The following is a 20,227-nucleotide window of genomic DNA, read 5'->3' on the forward strand; positions in this document are numbered from 1 at the left end:
GAAGAAAACTGGTATGAGGAGCCAATGTTGGGAAGGTCGGTTAGGATGGAGCTCTAAGGACTAGGGTGGCACCGGAGAGGAAGCACTGGGAGCAGAGGGAAGTGATGTTGACTTCCAGTACGGCACAGAGGGAGAAAGTATCTGTAGTGCCTAGAGGGGACGTTCCATTGTGTTGGTGGCTGTTTGGGGAAGCTGGTCCGGTAGCCTCCTTCCCCAACGACAAAGAAACATCCAGTTTCCCGGTGGATGAGCCGTGCGGGCCGAGCCCACTCTACACGGTCTCACCTATACTTGTGGAAAGACCAGCCCATTGCAGCAGACGAAGAGGGAGTGCTGTCTACCCGGTCCTCACAAGACGCGTCACCGTTGACAGCTTTGGTCCTTTAGAATGCAGACCTCCCGGATTCCACATTCGGGACACTCCTCTCCGCTCCCCTTAAGGGGAGCTGGACACTTCAGGAGGAACCCGAGGCCTGACGTGGGGAAGCTGCGGGCAGAGCTAGACGACCGCGCCCAGATCCCACCCCTCCAGGAGGCCCAGCTGGCGACACGCGGCGGGGCGCGCGGTCCCGGCTCCGGGTCTTGGCTGCGGCCACGGGGGCGGCGGGCACGTGGCAGGGCGGGAGACTCCACCTGGCCACACCGCTGGCCCCTAGTTTGCTGGCGCTGTCCCCGTCCAGCGCCCGCTGTGGACGCACAGAGGCAGACACTGCGATCTCCCGGTCACAGGCGCTAAGAGCACGGCGGCGGCCGCCGTCGGGTCGAGACTCCAGATGCTAGCCCACCAGTCCCCCAGGTTCCTTCACGCTCAACTTCGGCTTGGGTTACCTGCCCTAGCAGGCACGGTCATCCTCCACGACCCTCATGCGCCGCCCGGTCCCGCCCTCTGCCGGGCAACTAGCGCCCACGTCCAGGCAGGGCCGGTGGGCGGTGCCGTGGCCAAGCCGACCCCGGGGAGCGGGACTTGGGCAACTCGGAGCCCCGCCCACAACCACTGGCTCCGCCCACCCCTGCACGGCCCCGCCCACCCGACTCCTCCCCTTCCTGCCGGCTGGCTCCCTGCAGCTCTCCGCCCGCGCCCAGGCCCGGAACGGAGTCCGTGCTCCCCTCGGCCGCCCCGCCCCGCCACCTCCCGCCCCTCCCGCGAGGGCGGCCCGAAAACCCGGAGCGCGGGAGTACTGCTCCGCCGGGCCGGGCGGCAGCACTGGGCATGCTCAGTAGCCGGGGCAGGTTTTTCGGTCGCAAGTAGGAAGCTTTTTGCACTACACCGGAGACCAGGAGCCGCGGATCCCGCCGCACCGCCCGCACGACCGCCGCACCCGCCCCAGCCCGTCCGGCCCCTGGCGGGCGCGATGAACCCGCGCCTGAGCCTCAGCCGGCCCGCCGGGCACTGAGCGCGGGCGCCCAGGGCGCGTTGCGCAGCTGCTCCTGCGCACAACCCCGCTGCCGCCGGCCCGCACCGGCCGCCCGGAGCGAGAGGCTGGTCCGTGCACTGCGCCCGGCGCCGGCCGCGGAGCAGGAAGCGCAGGCCACGCAAGGACCCAACTGGAACAAAGTGTCTGCCGCCGGGTGCCGCGCCCCGACCCCGCCGCGCCCCTGCGCCGCCCACCATGGCCTCCGAGGAGCTGTACGAGGTACTCCCCTCCCCCCGGCGGCGCCCCCGGCCCGCGGGCCTCGGTGCCCCTCTTGCTGGACGGGAAGCGTGCGCCAGCCCCCCGAGCGATCGGCGGCCGGCGGGCGGGGGCGCCGGAGTTGCCGGGCCGGGGGGGAAGTGGCTCTGACACGAGCGACTTGCTCAGACTCAGCCCAAAGTGCTGCTGGCGAGGGGAGCCCGTGTCTGCGCGCGACAGGGTCCGTGGGCGGCGCGGGGGTGCTTTTCCTGCCCGTTTGCTAGAGCCTGGTGGACAGGGTGTCGCCTCGCGGGGGGCCCGTGCGGCTGTCTTCACTGGGGTACTAGCCAGAGGGATGCAAAATATCGCACCGAAAATGCTGAACGTTGACCACATGCTTTAATTAGGTTAGCATTGTGGCCGGAGCCAGGAAATTGAACTTAAACGCCGATGCGCCGACGTCGCAGCCTTGGGAGTAGGAAAGGGTACTTGAGTCGAGACGATGACTTATGGGTGATGGGTCTGCCAGCTTTAACTATAAGTTTGAGAGTTATCGGTCTGGATCTTTGGCGAATTCTGAATGTCTCCACGTAACTTCTTGACTTATTTCAAAGTCGACTTCCTGGGAGTACAGAAGAGTAAAGGTTTTGCCTTTGGATTAAGTGGTTCTCCGATTTCACATATTTATAAATGCATATTTTTATGAGACTTAAAACTTTCTGGATTCTCTCCAGACTCAACCTTTATGATGCCTTTAGAGACTTGGGTGTTTAGGGATTGAAATAAGCATCTGTAACTACAGCCTTATGTGATCCTTCCAAGGTGTGCCTCCTGTGTGTATTACTGCTTTTGGTGTGGACTGAAGCTTTGTTGACAACAATGAGAGCCCTGTAGCAAGTTTATGTTTGTTTGGTTGCTTTTAAGAAAAATGTTTACAAAAGTCCGTAGAACAAGGTTACCTAATGTAGACCTAATGTAGGGGGCGATTGTTGCCTGCCCTTGATGTGTGCTAAAGTATGCTGTACCTATCACTGAAAATTGCCTCCCCCTTTCAACCATTTTACATATCAGCAGTCCCCCTAGTGTATTCAAGATGCTCATAGTTCACTGAGGGATATAAAGAGAAAACTCCTGATTCCCGAGAAGCCTTGCTTCCAGGAATGAACTAGTCTTAGTGGGAACCAGCACAGTAGAGGATACGAGGTAGGCAAGATGTCTTACTGGCCAAGTTGTGGAAAGTACAGAAAGAGCTGTGAACAAGGTAGGTGGGGATTTACTTTCCACATTAGATCCTTTCTTTGGTGGCTTAGTCTTGCATGCTCACTGTTGAGTGTTTTGGGGGTTCTAAATATCAGCCCCATTGGTATTTGGGCAAGAGGTGCACATTATACATAAGTTGTATCCCTCGTGAGTGAAGGAGATGACCGCTGATCACTGTTGTGTTATGAATTAGTGAAGTTGCTTTCTGTGTTTATTCTATATCTTACTGTTTTCAACTCAACCATTTTTCTGACAGGTTACATTTATAAGTATCATTTTATACTAAGGTTTGTGGTGTTCATTCAGCGTGTTTTTGAATACCAGTGGTGTGGAGGTGTCATAGGGAGAGATGGAGATATGTGATGGGCGGTGCTCTGAAAAAGCATCTCTTGGGGAACAGATGTGTTCACGTCTGCAATGGGAGTTCTGAGTCTGGATTTTTCGTTAGTTTGTTTTGAGGGAAAAGGTAACATAGAGCTATGGTTTGAAGCCACAAAAGTCAGTGTAGGTGTGTCCTGGTTAGTATCTTTTAGGCTTCCTTCTAACTTCTTTAGTTGCTGGAAACATTGTGACTGTATTACAGTGAAAAGTTGATGTTGAGGTAGTACACCTCTAATCTGAGGACCCCGGAGGCTGAGGCAGGAGGATCAGGAACTCCTCCAGTACAGTTTGGGCTGCATAGTGAGCCCATGTTTCAAACAAACAAACAAACAAACAAACAAACAAAGGGGCCAGTTAGTAAGAGGGGTCAACAGGTGGAGGCTCTTGCTACCAAACCTCACTGCCAGACTTTGGTCAGTGTCATGTACAGGAGAGAGCTGTGACTTGCAGATTGTCACTTGGTGCCCACACAAACACTCACACATAAAATAAGTACATTTAAAGAAAAAGGGGCTGGGTGGTGGCTGCGGATTGGGAGGCAGAGGCAGGCGGATCTCTGAGTTTGAGGCCAGCCTGGGCTTGGGCTACAGAGTGAGTTTCAGAAAAGGCACAAAGCTACACAGAGAAACCCTGTCTCAAAAAACCAAAAAATAGCTGGGCGGTGGTGGCTCACACTTTTAATCCCAGCACTCGGGAAGCAGAGGCAAGAAGATCTCTGTGAGTTCAAGGCCAGCCTGGCCTATAGTGAGTTCCAGGAGAGACACAAAGCTACACACACACACACACACACACACACACACACACACACACAAAGGAAAGAAAGGAAGAAAGGGAAGAAAAAGGGGGAAAAGAAAATTGATATTTGAAAGTTTTGCACAGTGGCTGAAGAGTCTGGATGTGAAGCCAAATAGCTTGTTACTGAGTTCCAGCTGTCATGTTGAGTAAATTAGCCTTGAAAGCTGTTTCCTTGTCTGTGAAGTTGGGATCAGTGCTTCCCTTGAAGAGCTGTGAGGTTTGTGTGAGAAAATACACAAAGCACACCCCTACAGCAAGCATGTAGAAAGAGGGGTACTCAGTGCTGTCCTGTAACTGATCTAAAATGCCCAAGTCCCGTTTTTGTTTAAAAAGATACAGAGTTTGCTCCCAGAGGCTTTCTTTGTGTGGCAGGAGTGATGCCCGACTGTAGATGGGCACTGTGGTCTGGCTGGCTGGGCAGAACACCATGTACTTCAGAGGCCAGGTCAAGGGATAATAGTTTTGTCTTTTTTTTTTTTTCCTGGTTGTCCCTAAATTGAAATGTTCTGTTTTTGGCCTGAGGTTCTACAGATGAGCATACTGAAAAGTCTTGCCCTTAAGTACCTGCCTTTATAGGAGGGTGGGTCTTAGAGTTTCATGAACACTAGTGAGTTGTCTTCCAGCTCACTAAGCTGGAGTTTTTCATTTATGTCTTTACCACTGACCATGGAACCTTATAGATAGTAAGTAGGTCCTCAATAGGACTAAGTGACTCTCGGAACTATGCTTTGTGAATGAAAAACAAGGGGAACAGTCTACAAAAGGGTAGAACATTAGTCTTTCAGAATCCAAAGAGCTGCTAGCTAGTGGAAGGATAGAATTGACTTAACTGTCTGCATCTCCAGCAGCTAGGGCTGAGAGAAAGCATGTTTGTGTGTGCACAGCATGCATGAGCCCCTTCCCACATGCATTCATACCTTATGGTATGTGTCCAGAAGTTATGAGGACAACTTTGGTGTCTCCTTCCATCCTTCCAGCCAAAGGTTCCTGATATCAAACTCAGGTGTGCCTAAAGCATATTTTGATTAAGCATAAATAACGTAGATTTTGTAAAAGACCAAACATCTTTTGTTTTAAAGGTTTTAAAATTTGCATTTTAAAAATTGTTATGCAGTTGTATGTATTTATCATGCACAAGCTATTATGTATGTGTATGTTGTGTAATCCCTTAAATGTGGCTGGTTGACACAGTGCCTCTCGTCATTATTTTTGTAGTGAAAACAGTACACAGTGAACATTTTCAGTAGCATGGTATATCCTCATTCCACAGTCATCATTGCTATACAGAAGACTCCGTGTATTCCTTCTATACCAATGTTTCCCAAGCCTATTCTCCCTCAACTGACCTCTGTTCTACTTTGCTCTCCTATGAGATTAACTACAAGTAAGTTCATGGTATCTTTCTGCCCTTGGCTTATTTCACTTAGCTTATTAATAACTCCCATTTTATCAATGTCACAAATGACAGAAACTTCTTTTTATTGGTTGGATGGTATCCTGTGTGTACATATACCATATTCTCGTTATTCGTCCACTGATGAGCTTAAGCCCACTCCATATCTGGATTATTATGAACAGTGCAGCAGTGAACATGGAGTATAGATGCTCTTCAGCATACTGGTTTTATTTCCTTTGGATCATCTGGAAGATCTCATTCTCATTTTGAGGGCCCTGTATAGTAGTATTACAGTGCTTGTACTAATTCACAGTCCCACAATCAGTGTACAGAATTTGCTTTTTCTCGGTGCCCTTACTAGTGGATATCTTTTGTGTTTTTCAAAGTCATTCTAACAGAAGGTACTTGATTGTAGTTTTTAAGACTTCGTTACTCTGTGTATGATATATATGTGCATGTGTGGAGGTCAGAGGACAACTTCCAGCATTGCTCCTCTTCCGGGGATTGGATTGTTATTTTTTATTTATTTTTTGTTTTTTGAGACAGGGTTTCTCTGTGTAGTTTTGGTGCCTATCCTAGATCTTGCTCTGTTTGAACTCACAGAGATCTGCCTGGCTCTGCCTCCCGAGTGCTGGGATGAAAGGTGTGCGCCACCACCTCCCAGCTTTAACCGTATTCTTGGTTCTAATCCATGAACATGGTATACCTTTATATTTATTTTTGTCTTGCATCAATGTTTGGCAGTCACCTACTTTCATGTGTGTGTGTGGTGCTAGGATCCAGCCGAGGGTCTTCTGTATGACAGACAGATGCCCTAACAATGAGCTACAACTCTTGTCCCGTTATAGCTAAGCCTTTCACTTTATTTTGCTACAGCTTTAAGTCATAAATGTGATGTCTTGCTTGTTTTTCCAGATACTTTGCTTTTGGTGTATAGAAGCACTGCTGACTTTTATGTCGGTTTTATATTCCACAAAAGGTTTTGTTGGAATCGTTGGTTTTCTGTATATGAAATGATACTATGCGTATTTGTTCTTGCTCCAGGTCGTGGAGGAAAAGTGTGTAACTTTTACCTGTTCAATGCAATGCTATCTATGGTATTGTCATCAATGCCTTTTATTGGGATCACTAACTGACTTGTGAGGGTCTTTATCCTGGACCACTGTTGAGTTTTACCAAATGCTTTTTCAGCATCCTTTGAAGTGATCATTTGTGTGTGTTCTGTTTTATCAGTGTGCTGGATTTGTGCTGCTCAACCATCCTTGCATCCTAGTATGAATCACACTTTATCCATGTAGATGAGTTTTTCTTTTTTTGTGCCATCGAATTGGGTTTGCCAGCATTTTGTTGAGGGTTGTTGCACCTATATTCATTTGGGTGTGATCTGGTAACGTTCTCTAGTTGTGCTTTTGTTTTTCTAAGTGTTAAGAAAAATTCAGTTGTGAAGCCATATGGTGGTATTGTGTTCCCCAAAATATTGTGCAGGCTAATAAACTTATCTGGGGTCAGAGAAGAGAACAGCCACGATGTTAAACATAGAGGTTAGGCGGTGGCACTCACACCTTTAATCCTAGCATTCCAGAGGCAGAAATCCATCTGTTCAAAGATACAGCCAAGCATGGCGACTCACACCTTTAATCCCAGGGTGTGATGGTAGAAAACAGAAAGGTATATAAGGCGTGAGGACCAGAAACTAGAAGCATTTGGCTGGTTAAGCTTTTAGGCTTTTGAGCAGCACAGTTCAGCTGAGACCCATTCTGAATGAGGACACAGAGGCTTCCAGTCTGAGGAAACAGGATCACCTGAGGAACTGGCGAGGTGAGGTAGCTGTGGCTTGTTCTGCTTCTCTGATCTTCCAGCATTCACCCCAATAACTGGCTCCAGGTTTGATTTTATTAATAAGACCTTTAAGATTCCTGCTACAAAGCCATTAGTCTTTGCTTTCCTGGGAGACATTTCATTACTGAGTTAGTCTCCTTACTCATTACTGGTTTGTTCAGCTTTTCTGTGTCTTTACATCATTCAGTCTTGATTGTGTATGGGCATTCAAATTTGTTCTTTGGGGGTATCCACTTGATTAGTGACTACTCATCCATAAGTTTCATGATCCTTTGCATTTCTGCTATGTTTTTCTTAAAAATTATTTTTTTCTTTTGGTTCAGCTGAAAGTTTGTTGATCTGGATTTTTTTCTTTTAAACCTCTCCACATACAACCCCTCCCAGTTTGTGTTTCACTTGTTTCTGCTCTGATCTTTCCTTTGTCCTGTTCAGTTTTGGGTCAGCTTGATACAAGCTAGAAGCTAGATTTATCTGTGAAGAGGAATCTGAGTTGAGAAAATACCTCCATCAGATTGTCTGTAGGAGGTCTGCAGAGCTTTTCCTGTCCTTTTTAGCATGTCTGTTGTCCTTGTTCAGCTCATGGTTAGGCAGTCAGTGATGAGACTTTATGGGTATAGCTTCTGACATTTCTAGAAGACACAATCTCAGTGCAAATTCCCTGATCCTCTGGCTCTTATAACACCCTCAGAACCTTGCTTCTGCAGTGATTACTGAGCCTTAGGTTCAGGAGTCATCTTAGATATGTCAGTTGTGACTGGACTCCACAGCTCTGTGTTTTGATTGGTTGTGGTTTTTCTGTAATGTTTCCGACTGTTGCACAGAGTTTCCTTGATGAGGGGTGAACTATTTAGACTGTAGTTAGGGATGCTGGTTTAGTAAAATGGTGGTTGTAGAGTCTCCTGAGATCTATGAGTTAACTTGTCCTGGGTTTCCAGTACCAGGCATGAGTTTCTCTTTGTTGAGTGGGTTTTAAGTCCAAATAGAGAACTAGTATTGGTTACTGCCAAGGAATGCATGCTGTTACTGCCCAGGCAGGGCCACTGTGTCATGCCGATTTTTGTTGTGGTTCGCAGATGTCACAGGGTGGGACTTAGTTGTTTCCCCCCTTTGGAAGCTTGCATGGCTCTTCCTGTATCATGAAAGCTAGTCCTCAAGGGACTAGTTCCTGCTCAGGAGCCTCTGGGCCCTCCAAGTTACTTTTGGTATTGGTGTTTCTCAGAGCAAACTAGGACATGTATCTTCTTCCTAATGCTAATTTTGTATGCTTTGCTTTGTGGTTACCATTGAGTTTACAAAAACCATGCTATAATTATAGCAGCTTATTCTCAGCTAATAGCAACATCCACATTTTATTCTTTATAAGAATTTCATGCAATATATTCTGAACTACCGATCCCCTCTCCCCCGAACTCCTTCTAGAGTCGCTCCCTACTTTCTTAGCCATTCTTCTATTTTATTCTAAATAATCCACTGAATCCAATTTTTTTGTTGCCTCTGTGTGTGTGTGTGTGTGTGTGTGTGTGTGTGTGTGTACACGACGTACTCATGGGTGTAGGGCCACGCACATGAACATAGTTAACCCATCAGGGGCCACACACCCTTAGAAAACTGATTCTCCCATCTGCAGAAGTCATCAACTGTCCATAACTCTTGAGCTGTTGGTTGGGCCTCGTGAACCTCTATGTTCGAAGGTTGGTTGGCATGTTCTTAACACAGGTCTTGTGCAGGCAACAACAGCTGCTGTGAGTTGAGTGCATCCATCCTATCATGGCCAGAGGATGCTGTTTCACTCTGATTCTCTTGAACCTCTGTGTGTTACATTTTTTTTTACCCTTTTTTTGCCTGAGTTATGGTCCCTGAGCCCCTGGGGGAGTGGGGGAGATTGAACAGAAAGCCAGTTCATTGGTTCTTTTTCTCTTTATTTTTAAATTGGTCATTTTCTTGCAGCATTTCCAAGATGTGATTCCATCATCTGCTTTCTCATCAGTCTTGATGAGCTTGCATGTACTGGATCTAGTTCCATTCAAAGAAACCAGTCTCTTTCTGGTTGCCTTGGAGATCCTTTCTTGGACTTTGCTGTTTTGGAGTTCTACTACCTTGTATGTTCTATGACACTTCTACTACAAATAAGCTTGGTATATGTTATACTGCTTTTGTGAGTTGGTGTCTTATCGGGGCATTCTGTCTGCAGATACTGTTTCTTCTTGGTCGGTCTCCATTCTTCCTCTGAAGCTTTGTTGAGTTTTGCTGTGTAGCCCTGTCTGTCTTCGGACTGGCATCCTTTGGCCTTCAGCTTTTTCATTGCTGGTGTGCAGCACACTCTTCTACTCTCCTGGGATCCCATGTAGCTGTCTGTTGCGTCATCTTTTGTTCCTTACTGTTGGTTATTTGTGGTGCTCTTACCCTGCGAGGAAATGTCATGAAACACAACAGAATCCACTAACAAGAGTTTTATTAAGATAAGGGAGAGAGACCGATGTGCACAGGCCCGTGGAAAAGACACCTGAGTAAAGATGGAGCCGAGATTCATGTTGCTGGCTTATAAAGGCTGGGCCACGCCTGCACACACAGACCCATGTGGCTATTCCACACATGCGTGAAGATCACATGGAATAGCTGTGCACTTTACGCAACCACACAAAGCCCATGGGGTCCTGGTCACTTGAGACATTTTGACCCGGAAATGGCTAGGCGGAAGTGACTAGGTCCGCTGGGCATGCCCAATCATGCCCAACCTTGGGGGCGTGTTGTGAATCCGTATCACGTACTGCTTAGCCTCTCGTTTCCATCTCCGTGATTCCCTTTCATTTTTTTAACTTCCCTTTTCTATTCGTATATGAACGTTGTTGCTGTGTTTGTTTTCTTTTTATGAGATAACCTTGTATTTCCTTGACCCTAGTTTAATTTGTTAATTCCAGTTCAGTGGGTCACCTAACTGAATGTGGAGTGTTGTGAAAAACTTGGCAATAGTGAAAGGCTTCTGAATGTGCAGAAATCAAAAGCAAATGCTTAATAAACTCAAGGTGTTGCTGGCAGTACACTGGTGTGGCTCTGGGTGACTTCACTGCAGCTACAGCCTGTTCTTGGTATGCACCAGTTGGCACTTTGCATTGAATGCTGTCACCCCATACAATGGCACTGTTGCTGCCTGAGATCCTAGCTCAGATCTGAGACTTGTATATCATGGATTGCCGTGACATTAGCACTGCGGTGTTTGTATTGTACAGACAAGTTTTCTGCTCCTTTGGAAGCAAGAAGCTGTGGTTCAATTTTTGAAAAGAAAGACTTAACAGTTGTCTATTCTCATTCTTTAGCATGTATCAAATTCATATGTCTTTGGGTTGTATGTGTTAGAATATCTGAATTTAACATTGTTTAAGTTGCTGACTTGAATTTCATAAAAAATACTACATTTTGCTTGAGATTAGGACAGAATAACATCCAGCACTTTCTGAAGTAGCTCTAGACATTCTTCTGTCATTTTGTACTCTGCATTTAGGTGAAGGCGCTCTCAGCATTGACAGTTCAACAGTTGTTTGGCAGACATCAAGGATGCTCATCAAGGATGCTCTGTGTCCTGCAGTATCCCACATTCAGCCAAGTTGTTCTTTGTTTTAAAAAAAAAAGTACTAAATTTGATCTCATGTTAAATAAATGTTTGTTATATGTATGCCAAGAAGTTGTTTTAAATTAAGATTTATATCAATAAATATCTGGGTTTTATACTCATTTTCTATACTTGTGTACTTGGAGTTAAGAATTTCTTGGATGAAAGGGTTGTGAGTGGAAAATTTTTAAGAAGCCATGTGCTACTTCTTTAATTTGCCCGTTCAGTATTTTGACAGTGCTTCTGCTTCTAAATATTCTGGGTGACTGTTGTTGTGATTGTCCCCTCTCGTCCCCCCTTGCATTTTGTCTTGGGTGTTGCAGTAGCTATAACAAATGTAACAAATGCCTGGCAGAGGTAACTTATGGAAGGCCTTACTGTGGCTCACAGCCTACCTCAGAAGGGATTCAGTTTATCCAGGTGTGGTGGGGTGGTAGAGGTGGCCGCAGGAGTCATTCAGGAGTAAGGCAGCTTCACCTTGTGTCTACAAACAAGACCATAGAGGGATGAGTGCTGGTGCCCAGTTGACTTTCTTCTTTTTGTTCCTCCAGAAGTCCAGCCCGAGGAGTAGTGTCACTACCACCAACTACCTAGGGTCTTCCTCAGAGCTAACCTGATCCAGAGACACCCTCTCAGAGGTGTCTTCTTGCTGATTCCTGTCAGTCTGGATCAGTATTAGCTGCCATGGGTGGTGATCTATTTTTGTGATTTACTCATTCTCCAGAATTGGAATTGGAGTTGTGCCTGAGGTTTTCCTTGCTTCTTGCAAGCCCAATAAAGCCTGAAGAATTACACCATATTACAGATTTGATTGTTGTTGTTGTTGGTGGTGGTGGTGGTGGTGGTGGTGGGTCTCAGAACTCTCATTTGCTGTTAGCTCCTGCTTCCCACCCCACCCCCATCCGTATTTGGAATTTGCAGTTACCATGATGAGTTGGAGAGTTTGAGTATCTACCTGATGATATTAAAAATGCAAATACCGTGTTAACTGGATTTCATGGGGACTGCTTACAAACTGGAGATAGTGGCTGCTCCTCCCTAATTTGCGTGGTGAGCATATCTTCTCTAACTTTTCCTTAGCCAAACCTGGCTTGCTCCCATCTGCATCCAGCCTGTCTTGCAGTCAGGTCCTTATTCCACAGGACCGTGAAACAGAGTCACACACCTCATCAGCACCCTTCCCTTCAAAGTGGGACCATTTTGTTTCCCACTGTAGTTACCACTTTTCAGCTTTGTGCACATTGTTTTGTCTTCGGTGTGTGATCTGCATTTCTTTCTGGAATGGTTGGATACCTAATGTGGTTTTGGATACGGGAGTGTGATGTCTGGGGACATGAATGTGGTAGACAATCAATGGTTGCTGATATTACTAGTGATTGGAGTTTGATATCATAGCTTATATGTGGTAATGGGGTACCGGTGTCTAGTTTGGGACAAATCTTACCAGGCATTTTGGAGATAAACTATAAACTGAACTTTGCACAAATTATCTGAGAGGAGCAAAGATTTCTCGTAGAAAGACAGATTGCATTGCTGTTATTAAATGAAACGTGGGGCTGGAGTGATGGAGTAAAGGGTAGTTACTGCTTTTGCAGAGGGACCAGGTTAAGTTGCCAGCACCCACATTGGATGGCTCGCAACTGCCTGTAACTCCAGTTCCAGGTAATCCCATGCCCTCTTCTGGCCTTCGTGGGTACCTGCACACATGTAGTGCACATACATACACTCAGGTACACATAAGACTGGAAAAAAATCTTTAAAATGGGTTTTATGTTTTCATTTGTGAAAGTGACGTGTGGAGGGAGGCTTTCTTCCTACACTGTTGTCAGATAGCTGGTCAGCCAGTGTGTGCAGAGTGTCCCAGTTTGTGTGTGCCTTCCGTCTGTAATAGTTTCCACTGCTTGCGGTTTGCTAGACGATGCTGCCTTTCCTCCATCTGTGTGGTAGATCCCAGCACTGGTGATTGCAGGCTGTGGGTATTCTTTAGTTAAAGTGCCCCTTTTTGCCAGTCGTTTGTGGGCACATTTCAGGGCATCGAGTAGATGCCCACAGCAGCGTTTCCTAATTGACCGTGTAACTAATCTCAAGAGTTGAGCTGTTGAGCATCTGAGTGAACTAGGGGACACCCTTCCCTGTTCTTTGTAAAATAGCCACATATGTGTATTGGTCAACTTTGGGACTCCGTGATATTAGACGTGTTGTACTTGGCCTTCACTGGCTTCCGTAGCAGGATATACAAGTGCAGCCAGGTAGGAACGCAGGTCTGCTAAGGCAGGTAAATGGCATTAAGGCTAGCTTATGAAATGAGTTAAAGGTGGTGGGACTTCTTGGTCTTGATTTAAAAAAAGTTTTGAAGTTCATGAGCCCTGGAGAGAGCATAAGGTGTGAGCTGTGTTTATGCAAAGGCATGTTATGTGCTGGGGTAGAAAAAAACTGTGTAGAAGGACTTTTGTAAGAACTGGCATGTAAGTGTAAAGTTAAGATTTTTTTTTTTTAAATGGTATGTATTCTACAGTTTTTGCCTATACCGTCTATTCTAACAGTAGCAAAATGAGCAAACATTCTCCTAGGAAACTTAGATGGAGTGGAGGGTTGGTTGAGTGGCTTCAGCTGGCCTGACCTGTTTACATCTTATGTTACCCTAGAACTTTGAAGAGATCATTGCTGTGTACACCATAGAACTAGGGAGGGCTGCTAGGAGATGTTTTAAAATGTTCCAGGAAGATGAGCCATATAGTGGCTTGTGGAGCCTGTGGTCTCCTGGTGTGTGTGTGTGTGTGTGTGTGTGTGTGTGTGTGTGTGTGTGTGTGTGTGTAAGCTTATTTTAAAAAGCAGGAACTTGAGTGTTACCTTCTAGAACAGTCCTTAAGTGAAAGAAGTGTAAGTTGAGTTGATGATGTGTAAATGAAATTTGTGATGATTAAGCGGTCTTTTTTCAGGACAATTTAAAGGTCCTGATTTCAGTCAGGTCATTTCCTGCTGGCCACTCAGAAGGTGCACTGTTGGTCTCCCCTCAGCCTCCTGTTCAAAGAGTGTTGGTGCTGCTCTCTGTTTTCAGAGTGCTGTAGTTTGGGTGAGCAATGTCCTCCAGAGCCTACTGTTAGAAGCTTGATAGATCATGAACCTGTGGCATTATTGGAAAGATCTGGACCCTTTGGAATGGGGTGGAGGGTGGGGGGTCAGGCATAGTCGGGGGAAACTGGATCCCTGGGGGCTGTCTTTGAGGGAACTATTGGGGTCCTGGGCCCCGCCTTTTGCTCTGTTTTCCAGACAGCACGGAGTGAACAGCTAGTTGTACTCCACTTAGTTTTGGTACTGTGACATGCTTTTTCACCACAGGCTCCGGATGCAGCCCCGCAACGGTTCAGTCCACCTCAGTTGTCTGCCTTGGGGGTTGACAGGGTTCCTCTCCCCAGCTTCCTTGTTCCCGTGTCCAGTCTCAGACTTCATTCCCCACCAGGCTCTGCTCTGACTCCTGACTTTGGCTCTGCACTTGCTGCCTTGCAGAGCTCTGGATTAGGGTACAGGGCCTGACTGCCTATTTTATTTTGCTAAGTTTTTATCTGTGTGCTCTACTAGGAGATTGTTTTTCTTATCTTATACTTCAGCCACCTGAAATAGAGTGTAAGCAACTCTGAGCTCAAACCACTTTAGTCGTCCATCCAGCTGTCTGGTATGTACTCCCCTCTGATACGCAGATGCACAGGTGTAAGTTTTGAGCCTAAAGAAGGGGTGAGTGAGTGTGTGGCTGTCTGTCTGTCTGTCTGTGTGCCTGTGTGTATGTGCGCGCACGTGCAGAAAATTCTCATTAGTACATGGTTTGTTTTGCCTTTCCTCAGAATGTAATAGAATACAGGGAATATGTACCAGTAGCATCCTTAGTTTGGTACATAAAATGATGGATAGTTTTGATCCCTCTCTCTGCTGTGCTTTTTCTTTCTTTCTTTCTTTTTTCAGCTGAGAATCTAACCCAGGGCCTTGTGCTTGCTAGGCAAGCGCTCTACCACTGAGCTAAATCCCCAGCCCCTGCTTTTTCTTATGCTGTTTGGCTCTACAGTGTCTCCCAAGGGCCCAGGTGTTAAAGGTCCTTGGTGCTATTGGGAGGTGTTAAATCCTCTAAGAATTGGGGCCTAATGGGAAGTCGTCAGGTCATGGGGGCATGTCCTTCACAGGAATAGTGAAAACCTGTATCCTCTTGCTTCCTAACCATGAGGTGAACAGTTGGCTTCCAGCACATGCTCCCTTACACAACCTGAAGCAAATTAGTTGTGAGCTGAAATCTCTACAACAGCCGAAAGTCTCTTCTGTAAGTGATGATCTCTGGCATTTTGTTGCAGGAATGGAAAGCTGACTAACACACACACACACACACACACACACAATCTTAATTTATAAATTAGGCGTAGTAAGAGACTTAACTATTCTAACAAGGCTTATGACTGTGCTCATTGCTTATCTGCGCTCTCGGAGTGTCTGTTTGTGGTTGTGCAGTTTCACTTGAAGTACTTTATAACCTCTGTCTGGCATGTTTTAGTTCTTAACCTCTGGGGCCATTAGGTAAAACACGAGTTACTTAACTCTGAACACCGTGGTAACTGGTAGTTTTATGGCCTAGATGGCTATCAAGTGACTAATGGTAGTTAGTGTGTACAGTCCAGGCATGCTGCACAGGGCCTGATGTACAAATGCAGGCTTCTGGGGGATTTCATCATGCTGCTAACAGTGTGTCCAGTTTCCTTTTTTATTGTTGTTTTGTGACAGGGTCACAAGTAGACCATGCTGGCCTCAAACTTGCCATGTAGTTGAACTACCAATCCCTGTCTGTGGTGGGTATTATGTTCCCTGAAATATTGTGTGTTCCCCGAAATAAACATATCTGGGGTCAGAGAACAGACAGCCACTAGAACAAAGCCAAAAATGGTGGCTAGAAAATGGGTCAGAGCAAGCTATAGCAGAAGTTGGGCGGTGGCGGTACACACCTTTAATCCCAGCACTTAGGAGGCAGAGCTAGCCAGATCTCTGAGTTCAAGGCCACTTTAGAAACAGCTAAGCATGGTGACCCACGCCTTTAATCCCAGAGAGTGGGGGCAGAAAGAGAAAGGTATATAAGGCGTGAGGACCAGGAACTAAAAAGAAGAAAACATGCAGTTAGTTAGGCATTTGGTTGGTTAAGTGTGCAGGCTTTGGAGCAACACAGTTCAGCTGAGAACCATTAGGATGAGGACTCAGAAGTTTCCAGCCTGAGGAAACAGGATCACCTGAGGAATTAGCAAGATGAGATAGCTGTGGCTTGTTCTGCTTCTCTGATCTTCCAGCATTCACCCCTATAACTGGCCTCGGGTTTGAGTTTCATTAATAAGAACACTTAAGATTCATGCAATACCTGTCTGAACCTCCCAAGTGCTGGCATTGTGGGCATACATCACTATATCCAGTTGTGAGGCCAGTTTACAAAATCTATGAATTGTTTGTTTTTGGAATTTTCTGTCTGATTTTTTCAGAATATAGTTGACTATGGGTAACTGAGATCATAAACAGTCTACAGTCTGTCCACTCACCTATCTACTTGAATAAGATCTCCTTCAGAATTATCATGTCACTAGGTTCTACTCATAAATATCTTTTGAGCATGTCTTGATTCAATGGATGAATACATATCTTATCAATTCTTCAGGAGACACTTCTTCCTAAATGGCTTCAGTTGGTGGTTATGCATAATAGAATTTAAAATGCTATGGAATACATTTGTTCTTTTAAATTGTCTGTGTGCATGATATGTGTGTTTGTTTGGTTGCATATGCCATGGTGTTGGTACAGAGGACAGAGGACAACTTGGTGTCGCCTGTTCTCTCCCTTCAGTAATCTAATTGATGCTGTTTCTTCTACATCACTTCCAGTTTGACATGGGTTCAGGCTTCAAGCCCAGGTCTGCCAGGCTTGTTTGGCAAGTACCTTTACCTGCTGGACCATTTTGCTAGCCCCAGAAATGAGAGAGACCTTGTCAAGATTTATGTGCTCATGTTGGTAGGAGGAATTCAAGTTTTAAGACCAGAAACCTTCAGAGCTGGGTAGTTGTAGGCCACCCAAGCGGTGCTCTTCCCATTTTGAGGGAGGAAAAGAACACTATGCCAAGGTGGAGACAGGGAGGGGTTATTCTAAAATTTAAGGTTCTTCAGTCTCAGTTCTGCTAAAGAGGAAGCTGAAGTATCCTGAGGTTCCCGTGGCTAGTCTGCAGTAGTGAAGGGATGTGGGTGAACTGTGGGAGCTGCCTCATGGGACAGGGCCCTCCCTTTGAGAAAAGTACCTGCTTTTAAGGAAACATTAGGGCAAGCAAGAATGTGGTTGTCCTGAAGGTGGGTCAAGTCATCCTTGAGTGTTCCCTAATAAAACTAGGGAAAGACTGGACTGTCCCACTGTTCCTCGGCTCTTGCTCAGGGTAATGGGTGGGAAGTGAAGGCAGTATGGGAATACTCGGCAGGTTATGTCTGGTGTGGCCAGTGTTTGCCTGTGCATGCCAGCTTCCTTCCCTGCATTGCCAGTTATCAGCTCTGCTTTTCAGAGATTCAAGGTCTAGCCTTGTGCCTAGCTTCAGGAACCATCATCCCTCCTGGTGATGTGTGATGAGCTAAAGTCTCTCCTGCCTCATAGCTGGAGCTTTCACTCCAGCAGTCTCTGGATGCTTCTTCTGCATTATCCTTTGTCTTTGTTCCAGAGACAGCCCAGTGAATAGCCCATGTGGCTTCATCTAGATCAATGGTTCTCAACCTGTGGGTCCGTGACCCCTTGGCAGGGATCACATGTCAGGTATCCTGCATGTCAGATATTTACATTACAATTCATGACAGCAAAATTACAGTTATGAAGTAGCAAGGGAAATAATTTTATGATGGGGGGTGTGTGTCACCACAACATGAGGAACTGTATTAAAGGGTCACAACATCAGGAAGGTTGAAAAACACTGATCTAGATCTAGAACCCTTCTTTGTGGGAGGAGAGCCTTAAACATCACCGAGGAAGGAGATCCAGGAGACAGGCATTATCCATGTTGGGTTGGAGGCAGTATTCTTTCTGCTTCTGGTCAGCATCTCCCTCTGGGTGTTCCTCTCAAACCCAGAGAAAAATCTGGGTATTGAGCTCAAGTCCATGCTATCTCTAAGAGTCCTTTTAGAATTCCCTAGCTGCTTGTAATCATAGCATCTTAGTTCGGGAGGGAGGCTCTGGCTATACTGTGCTCCATAGGGAGATCTCTTAAAAAAAAAAAAAAAGAGGTCTGGCTGCTCCATGAGCTATAGAGGGGCCCATGTGTATTAAGAATCTGCTGTCCTTGAAGGATCAACTATGGAGCCTAGAGTTGTTTCCAAAGTTCTGTAATGTATCGCTAGCCCTCTGACATCATTCATAGAGAGAAGGTAGCTGTTGATTGGCATCTCTCAGCCCTGAAGGTAGCAGCCTCTTGAGTCCTGAACTTGAACTAAAAGGGCTCAAGTTCCAATATATTTTAAAAGTTGTTGCATATTAGTGGCAAACTTTGCTTGGCTCTTACAGTGTGCGCCCCATAGCTTTGAGGTAAACACTTAGGGGGTCCCTGTCTGGTCTGGAGGTGGTGGGGTGGTGTGAGTGGAGTGAAGGCTGCTGCTGTCATTTCCACCCCCCTTTTATCTCTCTGCCCCTTCTTTAGCAGGTCCCCCTTCATACGCTGCCATTCAGAAAAGATACTTGCTGTTTTTTTTCTCAACACCCATCAAGTGAATAATATAATCCTTTCATCCATCTAAAACAGTGGTTCTCAGCATTCCTAATGCAACCCTTTAATCCAGTTCCTCACGTTGTGGTGCCCCCCCAACCATAAAATCATTTCATTGCTACTGATATGAATTGTAATGTAAATATCTGACATGCAGGGTCTCTGATATATGACCCCTGAGAAAGGGTTGTTTCCTGCTCCCACAGCACACCATCACAGGACACACCACCACAGGTGACACACACAGGTTTTGAATGAGACAGGATCTCACATATGCTAGGCTGTCTAGAACATGCTAGATAGCCATGGAAGACCTTGCACTTATTAGTTTTTAATCCTAAAAAATTTTCACACAATATATTTTGGTTCTATTCTTCCCCCTCTCTCTGTTTCTCCCAGATTCCTGCTACCCAACAACTCAGAATCTCTCACAAGTTCTCAAAAACTCTTAACGCACACACACATACACACATGTGCATGCAAACAAAAAAACCACATAGAGTCCATTTCATGTTGGCCATCTATTCCTGTCCATTCAGGTGTGGTTAATACACTGGTGTCAGTCTTTGAAGAAAACTGATTTTTCCTCCCCTACTAGCTATCAGGTGCAAATAGCTTTTTGGTTAAGGGTGGGACTTAGTACCCACTTCAACTTCTCCAACCTGGGATTTGTCTGGTTTGAAAGCTTTATATGATGACCTTGAACTTTGGCATCTCATGCCTCCATCTCTCCATTGCTGGGATATGGGTTTGTGCCACCACACCAGGCCTGTGTGGTATTGGGGATCCAATCCCAGGCTGTGTTGCTTCACCAAATTATATCCCCAGCCCCATTCAGGTCTTCATTGTCTGGGGATACCCATGGTGTTTGTGAAGAGTAGGAAGTACAAGGGAGGATTGATGTTTCTCCCTTGCTATCTACTTTGGATATATGATAGCAAGAAGCTGTTTACTTGCTGTGTGATGTTCTGTATGTTAAGTGTGTTGCTCTGATTGGTTAATAAATAAAACACTGATTGACCAGTAGCCAGGCAGGAAGTATAGGTGGGACATGCAGAGAAGAGAATGCTGGGAAGTGGAGGACTGAGGCAGAGAGACACAGCCAAGCGAGATATAAGGTACTGGTAAGCCACAAGCCACGTGGCAACTTATAGATTAGATTAATAGAAATGGGTTAATTTAAGATACAAGAAGTAGATAACAAGAAGCCTGCCACAGCCATGAAGTTTGTAAGCAATGTAAGTCTCTGTGTTTTATTTGCGTGGGTCTGAGGGCCGTGGGAGCCGGGCAGGAACAGGATAACTTCAGCTACAGTTTACTCTTTTGGTAAGCATCCTACATTGCTGGAAGTGATGCTTGGAAGGCTTACTGAACCAACTGAGTTTATGAAATGAATAGAGAGACTGTATCTTATTCTGTTGTTCAAGCTGTCCTTGTACTACTGTTTTCAATGATCTGTTCTCTTAGCTTCTCAAGTTACAGGTTCACAGCTTCTAATGAAGTCTTTGAGTCTCATTGTGTAAGCCTTGCTGGCCTAGAACTCATAGAAATCTGTCTGCCTCTGCCATAATGAAAGCTTTTTTGTTGTTGTTGTT

The 20,227-nt window shown here is 46.0% G+C and overlaps 1 protein-coding gene across 2 annotated transcripts in view; it reads left to right on the plus strand.

Annotated features, from left to right (window-relative positions):
* Positions 1-1,050: 1,050 nt before the first annotated feature.
* The window catches only part of Cdyl (chromodomain Y like), a 149,960-nt gene continuing 130,783 nt past the window's right edge, over positions 1,051-20,227 (plus strand). For both annotated transcript variants that reach the window (XM_036188842.1, XM_036188843.1), the window contains exon 1: positions 1,051-1,634. In XM_036188842.1, the coding sequence (XP_036044735.1) occupies positions 1,611-1,634 (24 nt within the window). In that variant the 5' untranslated portion in view covers positions 1,051-1,610. The remainder of the gene's footprint in view (positions 1,635-20,227) is intronic.

This window comes from Onychomys torridus, chromosome 5 (genome assembly GCF_903995425.1).
Source record: "Onychomys torridus chromosome 5, mOncTor1.1, whole genome shotgun sequence".
NCBI lineage: Eukaryota > Metazoa > Chordata > Mammalia > Rodentia > Cricetidae > Onychomys > Onychomys torridus.